Raw genomic sequence first — 13,262 nt, 5'->3', positions numbered from 1 at the left:
GAGACCTAACAGTGTCACAATTTGTTCTGCAACCATGCAAGAAAGTCCCTTCTCATTTAGGTCGACCTCAGCACGTCACAGCAACTTGTATACCCCTCCTAGCCTCTCCTTGGGTCTCATCCCTCAACTTGGACATTTCTTTGTGTAGTGTTGCAAAGATTAGCAAACTCATGACATAAATGCACAGAAGGCACATCATAAACACTCCTTAACTGAATGAATGAGTGGGGAAGGATGGAATGTTACAGAGTTGCTAGGTAGAGTGATAAACGGAGGAAAGGGATGTTGGATCGCCAAGGAGGCTGCTGATTGGCTGGCGCTCAGGATACAGGGGTAGAACGCCGAAGCTAGGAGAAGGCGTCCTCAGAGAAGTTAGTGGCTACCTCGCCGGTGCAGCAGTGGGCAAAAAGCCTGGCTGCCCAAGGCGAAGGTCCGAAAGGGCCTTCGGGCCCAGCCCCGCCCCGCCCGCCGGGGTCCCAGCCCCGGCCCCGGCCCAGGGCGCTCCCGCGCCTGCGCACTGCGGCCCCTGAGCTACTGGTGGGTCCCAGCTGGGCTCCGAAGATGGCGGACCGCGCCGTCGCCCGCGGCAGCGGCACCACATCCTTGCGGGGCCTGCGGGAACGCATGGGTGAGCGGGCCGGCAGCTCCGCGGGGCGGGGGGGCCTCAGGCCCGCGCGGGAGTAGGGGTTTGGCGGCCTCGGGGGCCGGCGGAGCGTGTGGCGGACTCTTGAAAACTTTTTTCCGGAGTTGCCTTACGCCGTCCGGTCTTCCCCTCACCCCGCGAGAGCCCCGGGACGGGACAGGACAGGACGGGACGGGGGCCGTCCATCGGCCGGGGGCGAAGTGGGGGACGGCCGAGCTGCGCCGCCCCAGCCGGAGTCCCGCTGCCAAGCGGCGACAGGCCGCTGTCTAGGGCCGAACCCCGGCTGGCGGGCGGCGGGGCGCGGCGGACCTAACGGGCGCTGCGGGCGGGCGGGCGGGCGCGGCTGGGACCTCGAACCCCGCCGACGGCCGCGGCTGCGGCCCCGCCTTCCAGCGGGCATCGGCCGGGAGGAGCGAGTGCGCGCCCGGCCCCGAGTGCCACGACCGCGCTTCCCCGCGCGGAAAGTTTGCGTTGTCCCTAGCCCGCGGCTTCACACCCTCTCGGTCCCGGTCCAGGGAGGAAGGTGCTGGGGGAAGGGGAGTTGAAAGTTGCAGGAGTAAAAGAAAAAACAAAAACTTGACTCTGCATCTCCTCATTTGTGTGCTGTATACCACATGACTTCGACAAGATGTCACCTTCTGTGGGACATCTTGCAGTCCCTAGGCTGAACTGAAGGAGAATTAGCACTTTTGGAGTGCATTCTTCTCGACAGGTCCCATCGCCAAAAAATACTGCCCTCATCCCCCAAAGACCGTTAATTTAATCAAATTTGGGAGCAGAGCACATTGCTTGGTTCAGGAGACTGTTCCACTACTTGAGCGACATAGTATGTCTTGTGGAACGTTGCTTTGAGCTTGCTTTCAAGCTAATTCCTGCTACTAAGTAAAATGATATTACTTTTTATTGAAATTCTTAGGGAATTTTTCTCATTTGCAATTAAAAAGCTCGTTTAGACTGAGATTGGAAGACCATGTGCTACTGAAGAACACTTTGAATCACCTTGCCAAAGAATGTTAGAAGTAAATTACATTCTCACCGTGTCCAGGAGAAAAGTGCCTCTCTCTCGTATGCACCTAAGAGAGCCAGCTTGCAATGGATTGTCACATTGCTTGTTGACACCTAAGGTTCTCTGATAATAAGTTTAGTTCATTGATTGATTGAGATTCATCAGTATATATTCCAGTATGTTGAAGGAGCCATGGTCTGGGTAGCTCCTGAAATTTTTGTATGTGGACTGTTAGAATGTAATTTAAAATTACTGGACAGTTGCATGAATATATGATATTTCACAATTTAAAAATAAAAATAAAACCATACCCAAGAAAGGCTTAATCCAGAACCCTCGTTTACATCCTTCTTGACCCTTTCCTATTAGGAATTGAAAAGAGACTGTAGACTTTCACAGCACCAGCGTGGTTAGAACTTCTGTCTTGCTGTCAGCCTTTTCCTAAAGGGGTCAAAGGGAACAGTGAAATGTTTTTGCTAGAAGGTCAATTTCATCTGCTGGGAGTCTGGCTGCCTGAGTTAAAATGGTGACCTGAACAAACACCTTAGTAGGTCAGGGTAGCGTCTGCATATACTTATTTTCCTCAATTATGAATGTAGCCTTTAATGTGTGTAGTCTATCTTACATAAATGTATACATCTGAATTTACTGAGCTGTTTTCTGTGTCTAGCACTGTATTAAGGCTGCAGGAACATAATTTAATGAAATGCTTTTCACATTTATGCAGAATTGTTTTAAAATAAAGTTTATTTGAACGTTTCATCCAGATGAACAAAGAAACTTTGCCACTGACTTGTCATTTTTCCCTTCTTTCTTTTCTAAATTCACATAATTTTTCAGTTTCTAATTTCACACTTTTCAGTTTCTTTTCTAAATTTACACAAAGAACACTTTCTGCAAATGCAGGAAAGACTACAGATTTTGAGAGCCTGATTATTGTAGAATTTTAGAGGGGAAGAAACCTTAAAAGTTATTCTGGTGGCTGGCATGTCAGCTAGAAAATCCAGAGCAGCTTCTGCAATTTAAATGTATACTCTAATGGGGAGCTTAATATCTTAATATCTTTCCACATAAGCAATCTGCTGTGGATAGCTTTAAATATAGAAAATAGATGGCATGTCTAGGTTTGGATATTGTGGTCCTCTGGAAGTTTTAGCTTTCTGGGGAAAATAATTCTACTTTTTAGAATTGTTGCAAGAATTAAACGAAGTACCACAACTGAACTTTGTAAGTGGTGAAATGATACACGTTACTTGACACAACTGTTTTTAGAAAAATACTAAGATTCGTAATCCTGTTTTAGTAATGCTTTCTATACATTGTCTTTATCGCCAAGCAAAAGGTAACTTTTACCTTCATTTGGGTTTAGAGTGAAGATAAGAACTATAGAAGTGCACCATGCTATTAATGGTGTTAACTTTATGCTATTAATCACTGGGTTCCTAGTCATCCACAAGCTTGTGCTGCCACTGCCGCTAACAGTGCTGATTGCCTTTATATCCACAGATACCTTGGCGCACCCATTGTAAACACTTCAGTTCCTAAAGTGTTGCATCTTTGTTGTTGACCCACATTCAGCAGTCTTGATTTTACTCTATGGAAGAGATCTGACCTTTCATTATCAAAGACAGTTGACTGAGGTTTGCCAACTCCCATATTAGCTGTTTGTATCATTAATATCTAATCCGTTTCCTTTATCTCCCGGTATCATAGTTGCTGAGGCCCGTGCAATAGCTGAAGAAAGACGGAGTCAGATTGGAGTTAATTCTTTGGTTATTTATTCACCCAACATGAGATCATCAGTTAAACCAGGTATAATTTCTGTAGTACTTTGATAGATGTCAAAATATCATATCTTTAAAATTTGATATCATGTTAATATCTCACTATATTTTTTTAGTTATAGATGGATCTGTGCTTAAAAACGATATAAAACAAAAGTTAGCAAAAGAGCGCAGAGAAGAAAAACAGAGACAAGATGGTATGTTTTCAATTTTCTTAAATTAATGAATTTTGTGTAAAGGTTAATATTTCTGAACTGAGTTTACTTTCCCTATATTTATAGATTATAACTTCTCTTATGAAATGGCATTGGATTGGTTTCAATCTGCTTATTCAGATTTTTTAAAGCCCAGGAAAAATCTTTGACTAGCCGAAAATGGTGGTGCACCTGTAATCACAGCATTTGGGAGACTGAGGCAGGAGGATTGCTGTGAGTTCAAGGCCATCCTGGGCTACATAGTGATTTCAGACAAGCCTCAACTACCTAGCAAGACCCTGTCTGGAAAAGAAAAAAAAATCTGTGACTAAATTACCTTTGAAAGGGTAGTTTGTACCTTTAGTTTTCTGAAAACTCAGGTACAATTATTTTAACATTTGCAAAAACAGACTGAATAAGAATACAGTAAAATTCTTAAAATGAAAATAATAAAAGATTGTCTTTTTACTGATTGCTGTAGTTCTAAAGTATGATTTCTGTTATAAATTACAACCTAAAAGAATGAATTTTCAGCTGGGCTTAGTGGCACACACCTATAATCCCAGCACTTGGGAGGCTGAGGTAGGAGGCTCTCCACAAGCTTGCGGGCAGCCTAGGCTACATTGTGAGTTCAAGGCCAGCCTGAATTACATAGTGAGGCTATGGCTCAAAGAAACAAACAAAAAAAAGAATAATCTTTGTACAACTTGAAAGTATATTTTTCAACTATGTATCTTTTGTCTTTGATCTTGTGAAGCCACTGAGAAACCAGTGCTCAATTTTATTAAAGTTTATCAGTTTTGATAGAGAGGATGTAGAAAGAGAGAGTACTGTCATAGGGAGAGTATTTTACAGGTGCATAGATACTCTCCAGGTTGTAGTGAGAGAAAATTTGAATACAAGAAAGCATGATTTTCTATAATATCGTATATGGCTAAGTCCTTTAAGGTAAACTCTGCATGCTTAACATGGCCTGAAAGGTACAGACATAGAAAAAAGCTTACTAGTAGATGGAAGCAGAGCATACATTCTTGCCGTGTATTTGTTTTTCTACTTGTATTTTTAAATAGCATTTTAAACTGGAGAAGTTTGACTTCACCTCAAGCTAGCAAAAACATCATATAAAGGAAAATATTTCTTTTTAATTTGGAATTTTAGTTTGTACTGGATGAGAGTCATATGGCCTAAAGACCCCAAGTTCTGCAGAGTGAAATGAATATCCCATGAAATATAGTTCCCATCTATAATAAATCATTAGTTACTGTTACAGGTTATGTTATTTTAAGAAGCAGAGTGAGATGTATTGACTGTTTCCTTCTATGCATATAATGTGGAAAACTTACTCGCTTGGCCCTTGCACTTTGAAAATGTATTTGGAATATTTCAGCCAATAAAGAACTACAACTGCATGAAAAAGAAAGAAAGGCCAAGATCCAGTATGAAAAATATTTGGAAGAGAAGCACCGAAAGCTACGGGAACAGAAAGAAAAAGATGAAAGAAGAAGGGTATTAGCAGAAGAAAAAAGAAAACAAAAATTAGAAGAAGATCAGGTTTGTAATTTTGCTGCCTGTTCATCTGATGATAGGCACTGTTGCTGTCATGGCCCCTCTAGACCTTTACTGGCCCTGTGGAAAGGGAAGCAGGACCTCCCTGCTCTTTTGGTTCTTTCCTGATAAGGGCCCAGGGGCTTAGACTCACTAACCTCAGGAGGGAGGAGGAACTCTGTAGACCTTCTGGATGTGGCTCATGGGATATCTGCAGGCTGGGGTTTCTCCTGGGCTGTTCTACTGTAAAGCACATTCACTACCATCCCACTGCCTGGACACCAAGGCACCCCTCCCCCCCCACGCCTTGACAGGCCTGGCTCGCTGGTTTCACTCAAGCCCTCTATCTGCAACTCCTTAATCCAGGCGGTGCTTGTTCTTTCCTCTTGCTCCCAGTTCCCTCCCGTGTCCATGGCTCTCTGCTCCCCCGGATCCCTCTTGCTCACAGTCTCTTCCTCACAGGGCCCCCTGGACCTGTGATTCATAGTCAGCATTCTGCCTCTCATTGCATGGCTCTGCCCTGCTCTTTTCTTCTCTGGCTGGTTTTTTTGGTGTCGCTGGCACACGGTTGGTATGAGTCAGTGGCTTTCTTACGGCCTTTCTTTCTCCCTTCTGTGTCTCTTCAGTCGGCTTCTCTTTCGTTGTATACCCTGCGCATCTGGCTGCCTTACCTCGCCGGGTGTGCTTTTCTTTTTGACACTATTTATCTCGCCATGCATTCCACTCCTTTGCTGTGAGTACGCTTGACCCCTTCTGAATGACACATGTGTTTTCTGATGCCAACTCTGTCTCTTTATTCCAGTGACTCTCAGGTGTCCCTAGGTAAGACTTAGACTGTCTTACTCAGACCTTTTTCTGCATGAGGCAGCTCACTTTTCTTTGCTTAGCTTTGTCTTGGTCTTAAATTCTCTCCAGTGTTTCATCTTTGAAGTCTGCCTGCTGTTCTCAGTCTCTCTCTCTTCTTCTCTCTGTCTCTGTCTCTGTCTCTCTCTTTGTCACTTTATTGATTGATTTTTTTTTAGTATGGGGACTTGAACCCAGGGTCTTGGTAGTGAGCTGCATCACCAGCCCATTTTTGTAAAATATTTTTTTTGTTTTCAGACATGGTCTCACTAAGTTGCCCAGGCTAGGCTCGAACACAAAGTGCTGTGATTACAGGCTTCTTACCATCATGCTTGGCTTCCCCCTCTTATTTTCTATTGCTCTAATTTTAGTACTTCTTTGTCTGTCCCTTTCTCTTTGTTCCACTTTTTCCCAAAGCATTTCTCTGTCTTTCGCTGTGGTGTCCTGTCTTCCTGGTTCACACAGTCTTGTACCCCATCTGGAGCTCTTCCTTATTCTAAGACTGCTCTTCTGCCATTTCTTCCCTGTCTGTGGTCTGGTCCCTCTTCCCCTTTGTCTTTCTGAACTTTTTCTGATGCTAGTTGTTCTCTGTATGTTTCATGTTCCATTACTTGGTAAAATCTCATTCAGAATTTCTGTTACTTGCCATCATCCTCTGAAACAGCTCCTTTATTTTATTTCTCAGTGGTAAAGAAATGAAAGCCTGAGGGGGAGAGAGGGAGGAAGAAGAAGAAAAAGAGTCAGAGGAAGGGAAGGGAGAGAATGACTAAGAAAAGACAGGTTGAAAACCAAAAAATGAAAGTAGGAAATTGCACAGAATGAGGGACAGCCTCCTGGGAGGAGACAGTCCTAAGGACTGAGAGAAAAAAGGAGAACCATCTCAGTAAAAGAGGAAACCGAGAGAGAGAGAAGAAAAATAAGGTATAATAAAACAATACTGCAGACAGAAAAGGCACTGAGAGCATGGTAGGAGAAAGGGCAGAAAGCCAAGGAGAAAAGGCAAAAGAGAATCCCAGAGAGCTGCTGTGGATGAATCCAAGACAGAGCAGGAGATACTATAAGTAGGCTGAACATACAAGAAAAGGAGTTCTAGGGGCTGGGGATTTAGCTCAGTGGCATAAGCGCCTGCGTTGCAAGCAGGCAGTCGTGGGTTCAATCCCTGGTACCGATAAAAAGGAAAAAGACAAAAAAAAAAAAAAGGAGTTCTGGCGAGCAGAGAAGGAAGCATTTGTGGAGATGGGAGATAAATATGATAGAAATTTACATGTGAGCCATAGATGGCCACAGATACAAGAAGGAATCTGAAGGAACACAGAGGATCAGTGCATTTGAAACCAATGGAATAGAATTATGAATATTTTAATAAGGCAAGAGTCATCTCTTACAGTGTATTATAGTTCCAGGGTTTCTAAGTAATTTAGACTAACTCACTTTTTGTTTGAAAGTACAATTTTCAAATATTGTCATTAGCTAAATTTTATTTCATTTTCCTAGTATTTTTGTCTTTTCCCTCAGAGAAATGGTGGGGACATTCAAAGAACAATGTTACTGTGAAACCATTGTTAGGGGAGAATAGAAAATATCCAGCCCTGAGGTTGATGTGCTTTCTCAAGTATAGTCCAAGGTGTGTCCCAGTACAGGGATGAGAAATATCTCAGCAAAGAACTCATTTCTGGAAAGTTATTTATTGCTTTGATTTGTTTTGGTGCTGTGGCTTGAGGCCAAGGCTTTGCACATATTAAGCAAATTCTGTCCCACTCAGCTACTTCCCTGATAAGTAACAGAGCTACTAGTTAATAAAAGCAGCTTTTTCTTTTTTGTTCTTTTTCTCCTCGTGTCCCATCCTGTCCCTTCCCTTTTCTTGTGACTGAACTTGGGACTCAGGTCTTCGCACATGCTAAGCAAGCACCCTACTATTCCTACCAGTGGAGCTACACATCCAACCCCACTGGAACTCATTTCTGGAAGCACAGTTGTTGGGTTGCAGTGTGATGTATAATCTCTATAGTTGTTCTGACCAGTTTAAGTTGCAATTGAGGTCAAGACGTCATTGGTTATCTTTACTGAAACTTAACTCGTTAACACCAGAATTTACTTTTTACAGATATGGGTAGAATAGATTATTCTGTCAAAAATTTCACTTATGTATACATGTATGTTGATATTTCCCCCCATCATTCCACAAAAAATGTTAAGATAATTTGAATAATATCTATATACCATACTAGATGATAAAATCAGTGGTGTGGGGAATGAGGCAAAGGGAAAGTTGAGGTAGGGAAATAGTAATGCATAAGGTATGTTTAGCATACATGGCTATATACCACTGGGTATTTGTAAAGTTGCTAAAAATAGGCTAAAAATGTGATTCTAAGTTTCCTAATACAAGCAAAGAGGGAAATGTGGTCAGTTTCTTGCTACAAGATCCGTAGATTTATTCAAGAGAAGCATTGGTAGACACTTCGAACATGTCTCCAATGATATGAAAAATACTTCTACCTGATGAGGTTTGTTACCAGAAACACAAGTCAAAATTATATTAACCCATGTAATGAATGTATAAATATGCTTTGACATTTTTGTTACATAGGAAAGATTTAAAGCGGTTCTTTCTCGTACTTTGGAACGAAGTAATCGTATGGATCAGAAGCAAAAGCGATGGTCATGGGAGGGCTCTCCTGCAGTGACCTGTGAAAGCCAGATCGGTAATCAATAATGCAGTTGTCAATTTTTAAGTTTGTTAATGTTCATGCTTGAATATTGGCAGTGGGTAGAAGGTTGCCTTTATAGTGAAGTTTTAGTCTTTATGTCCTGAATGCAAATGATCTACATAGTAAATTTATGATTAAATTCATGTCATATACCAATGCATAAGAAAGATTTCATAACAGATTTAAATTCAGTATATCCCCAATGTTACCTAAATTTATAATCAGCCTAAAAATAGTGAATACACAGATTATGCAATGCATATTTAAAGAACAAAATATCTGCCTTGGTTGGCATTGACTCACTATGAATTTCTAATGTGTGGATATAATTGCGCACAATTTGATAAAACATAAGCTAAATTTATTAATTTGTAACACGTGACTGTGAACATCCTGTGCCTAAGGAATGCACGTGTGCTCCAGAGAACTGAAAACATCACATCATGAAAACTCATTTTGTTTCTGCTAATGTTACTTTCTTCTTGAAATATGGTTAACTTTTATTTTAGTCAATAAACAATCTGTACCTAATGAAAAACTTCAACAGATCTCATCTGCTTTCATTAAACACTACCTATGTCATTTACAGGTCTTCAGATTTCATCCGGTGAATGTAAGTAGTTATTTCTTATATTCTACTGAATTTGAATTTCAATTTAAGGGAATCAGTCATTTATATTTTTGCAGCACTGCTTTATATTTATGAAACATTACACTTATTTTAAGAGTGCCATATTTACAGCAGAGAGACTAATATTTATATTTTTATCAATATAAATCCTTGTACCATGATTTTTTTTTGAGGCAGTCTCACTACGTAGTTCAGGCTAGCTTTGAACTCACTGTGTAGTCCAGGCTGGCCTCAAACTTGTTACAATCCTTCTGCCTCAGCCTCCCAAATACTGGGATTACAGGTATATGCTACAGTGCCCAGCACCATGATTTTTTATTAATCATAGCAGATGAGCTTGTTGTGCTCAGGTAGGTCAAACTGAAACTTATTTTGTCCAAAAGACATTGCCATTAAGTGACATAATGGCTTATTTTGCTTTTAAGTTAATTTGTATCTGGCTAATTTATAAATGAAATTGTGTTTTCTGAGGTCTAGTCAGAGCATTCATTCAGTTTCCATTAAATATCCTGATTATTTAAGGAAAATAATAGCATATGTGTAACACTGGATAGGTTGGTCTGCTTTACATACATCGTATTTGTTACCCACCGCAAACTTACGAAATTGACAAGCAAGTATAATTACCTTCTTTGTTTTATAGTTAAGACTTCAAGAACCTCTGTGATTTCTATGTTGACATATGGTTTTTATGGTTTATTTTGATCATTTAATAGGTAGATCACAATATTTAAATTGTACCTTTCACCCAAAAGTCTGTTTTTCCCTCAAAACAAATAAATGGTTAATGATAGCTCTATTCCCAAGCTCTACTTTGTACTTCATAGTAACAATGCAGTGTTGTTTTAAACAAAATGAAGTTGTCTGCCATGGATATTTCAAATACTTTGTTTCTGTTGTTTGCCTTTTGTTAGTGTTTTTTTTTTATTTTGAAGAGGTCTTTACAAGAGTGTGTATCAATGACCATTTTTAGCTGGCAGCACATGGTACTTCTCATTGATAACTAAAATGTTTTAAGCAACCATATCCGTCTGTCCAAAGGGGAAAATCCTACATTCTAGACAATTCCTAGAAAATTATTCTTTCTAGAAGAAACACTGGATGTGATCTTGGCAAGAAAATCACAAGGAAACCTGTATCATTCCAACTTAGCCATTAAAAACTGTGAAGATAGCTGGTCACGGTGCTATACACCTGTAGTTGCAGCTCCTTGAGAATCTGGGGCAGTGGGGTCATTTGAGGCCTGAGAGTCAGAGCCAGCATGGGCAACTTACTGAGACCCACATCTCAGACACACAGGTGCAACAATACTACTTCACAAAATAGTCTGAATCTTAAAATATGTCTTTTATATTATCAGTTGCTTTGACCTTTTTTTTTGAGCACTGTTGATACATGTAAAATTCTATATTCAACAGATTGTGGGCAGTATCCATTGAACAAGCATAATTAAGTTTGCAGTGGCTGAGTGAAAAAGATTTCTGGTTTTGTCTCAAACAATGTTACAGTTGCAATATGTTGGAAAGGATTTCTGGGGCAAAAAGGTTTTGTTTTGTTCAAACTCACATTATGTTACTTGGACTTTTAGGGCTCTTGCAGTTAAAACAAAGAGCTTGAGAGGTGTTAGATTGTTTTCCTGGTCTGAGTGCATCATGTTTTCCCTTATAATAGTCTAAGCTGATCCACTTATCACCCCCTCCCTCACTGTGCATTCCCAAGCACTTTGTGTACAGCCTGAGTTCATTCATATATTAAGGTGGGAAGATTGTCCCTAGTACCTTGCTTATCACATGGTAAAGTTAATTTCTTGTCCACCAACTAAGTCCTTTAGAAATTGGTAACATTAATGGCAATGTCATGTTTATGTACTATGTTTATGTGTAACTGTTTCACTACCTAACTCCTTTCAGGGATTAGCAAAGATTTAATATAATGAGCAAACAGGAGTGTACTTTCATTACTGTGTCTTCTTGTCATATTTGTGAGACATGTAAAGAAAACAGCCAGATAGTGACTTTCAAGATAATAATCAACTAAATTGCACTTAAGGAGTAACTCCAAGTAACTATTTAAATAATTTCTTTACTAGTTTTTAATACAAAGTATATGTGGAAGATGCTTTTTGAAATAATTCACTTAAAGGTAAAGTATGGTGCACACTCCAAAGTGATGAATGCTGTAATTAATGATTCCAGAAAAATCTCTTTGAATTGAGATGAAACCTATTCAATCAAGAGAGATCAACATCTCACACTGAAATGAAATTTATAATCTAACGTACTATCTTAAATAACCCTGTTTTAAATTTTGGTTGATTTACATAGTCTGTTTTTTTTCCTATTCATTGCTGCCTCATAATAACTGTTCACACTATTTTGTCATTTCTTGCAGTATGCTAATAAAGAATACATGACTTAATCCCATTTGAATCACTTACACATCTATGGTTCATGCTGTGCAGTCATATTATCGTTTTAAGGATTTTTCAATTCACACTATATTGCTCATATGTACTAACATTACAAGTCCCCAAAGAGAATTTCTCTTTTAAATAGACATTGCTAGAGTATTTCAAGTAAACTTGCTTTGTCTACACTTAAGCTGAGTTGCTTAAGTTGTGACAACTGTACCACATGTTAGTACTCAATTTTGTTTTAAATAAGAACCAGTTGTGGGGCTGGGGATTTAGCTCAGCGGCATAAGCACCTGCCTTGCAAGTGTGTGGTCATGAGTTTGATCCCTGGTACCAATAAAAAAGAGAAAGACAAAAAAAAAAAAAACAGTTGTAACTAACGTGTAATTACTTCTAGTATTAGATACCACGGATAATGTTTTAAATTAAGGGTTTTATATTCCTCATTTGGGAACTTGGATGTTGTCAGTTAAAATCAGCCATTTTCCCTGTTAATTTTTGCCATTTTCTCAACTACTTTTTCGTTTCAGGTAGCAAAAAGTAAACTAGTTTTAATTTTGGAGATGTAGAAACTCTGCCCCGTATTTGAAATTAAATTCTTACAAGGGTAGAGAATATTTTTCTAAAATTTCGAAAAGACTAATAATTGTCTCCTGAAACAATATATTTAAGTAGTTTTTGACAATTCTCCTTTGTACTTGATCTCTAGTAAGAACAGAAAACAAGAGAAGCTCATCTTTGAACCGAAAAGAGAGTAAAATGCGTCTCTCTAATGGACATATGGAAGAGAAGACAGGTGATGATTTATTTTTAAGCATAAATATTATGTAGTAGTTTAAAAGAGCTATGTGTGTGTCGATCTGAAATGTTTAAAAAGTCATTCCTGGGGGCTGGGGATTTAGCTCAGCGGTATAAGCGCCTGCCTTGCAAGCAGGCAGTTGTGAGTTCGATCCCTAGTACCGATAAAAACGAAAAAGACAAAAAAAAATATAAAACATAAAAAAAGTCATTCCTAAAACGAGAAGCCAATATGTCCCTTCTTGAACTAAAAAGTATGCATTGGTGCCATGCTTAACTGGCAGAAACCAGAAAAGTTTGTCTTTAAATGAAGTATAAATTTCCTGTCATGAGTTACATCAGTTCTATAATGAAGCTGAAAAAACAAAATGTTGTTACAGATGGATAGGTTTTGTACTGGAAGATTTGAGTCCATTCAAATATTTTTATCAGTTTGTGTTGAGAAGGTATAAATTATTGACCACATTCTGAACGTCAGCACTTTGCTCTGTTGCCTCATAGAATTACCCACATAGATTTTTTTGTGCATGATTTCACTGCTGATTATTGATGAAATGCATATCATTATTACTAAAGTACTTCTTCATTTAGTTTCTTTTAAACCTTTTTCCCCTGGCATTTCCCTTTCACCCATGTTGGTTGCTTTTTGTTTTACACTGATCTGTTTATTTACACAAGAGCCTATTAACTGACT

General features: G+C 39.6%; 1 protein-coding gene across 3 annotated transcripts in view; it reads left to right on the top strand.

The window, feature by feature from the left end:
• The first annotated feature begins 375 nt into the window (after nt 1-375).
• Nucleotides 376-13,262, top strand: part of Map7d3 (MAP7 domain containing 3) — a 30,849-nt gene continuing 17,962 nt past the window's right edge. Inside the window, exons 1-7 of one of the 3 annotated variants that reach the window (XM_063246450.1) lie at nt 376-628; nt 3,363-3,461; nt 3,550-3,630; nt 5,015-5,178; nt 8,606-8,720; nt 9,316-9,339; nt 12,480-12,566. In XM_063246450.1, the coding sequence (XP_063102520.1) occupies nt 562-628; nt 3,363-3,461; nt 3,550-3,630; nt 5,015-5,178; nt 8,606-8,720; nt 9,316-9,339; nt 12,480-12,566 (637 nt within the window). In that variant the 5' untranslated portion in view covers nt 376-561. The remainder of the gene's footprint in view (nt 629-3,362; nt 3,462-3,549; nt 3,631-5,014; nt 5,179-8,605; nt 8,721-9,315; nt 9,340-12,479; nt 12,567-13,262) is intronic. The other 2 variants (XM_063246449.1, XM_063246451.1) reach the window with 2 other exon arrangements.

This window comes from Cavia porcellus, unplaced genomic scaffold, assembly GCF_034190915.1.
Source record: "Cavia porcellus strain 051 isolate PalLab524CR breed Dunkin Hartley unplaced genomic scaffold, mCavPor4.1 scaffold_3, whole genome shotgun sequence".
Taxonomy (NCBI): Eukaryota; Metazoa; Chordata; class Mammalia; order Rodentia; family Caviidae; genus Cavia; species Cavia porcellus.
The sequence above is the reverse complement of the archived record's forward strand: the minus strand, read 5'-3'. Positions and strand labels throughout refer to the sequence as shown.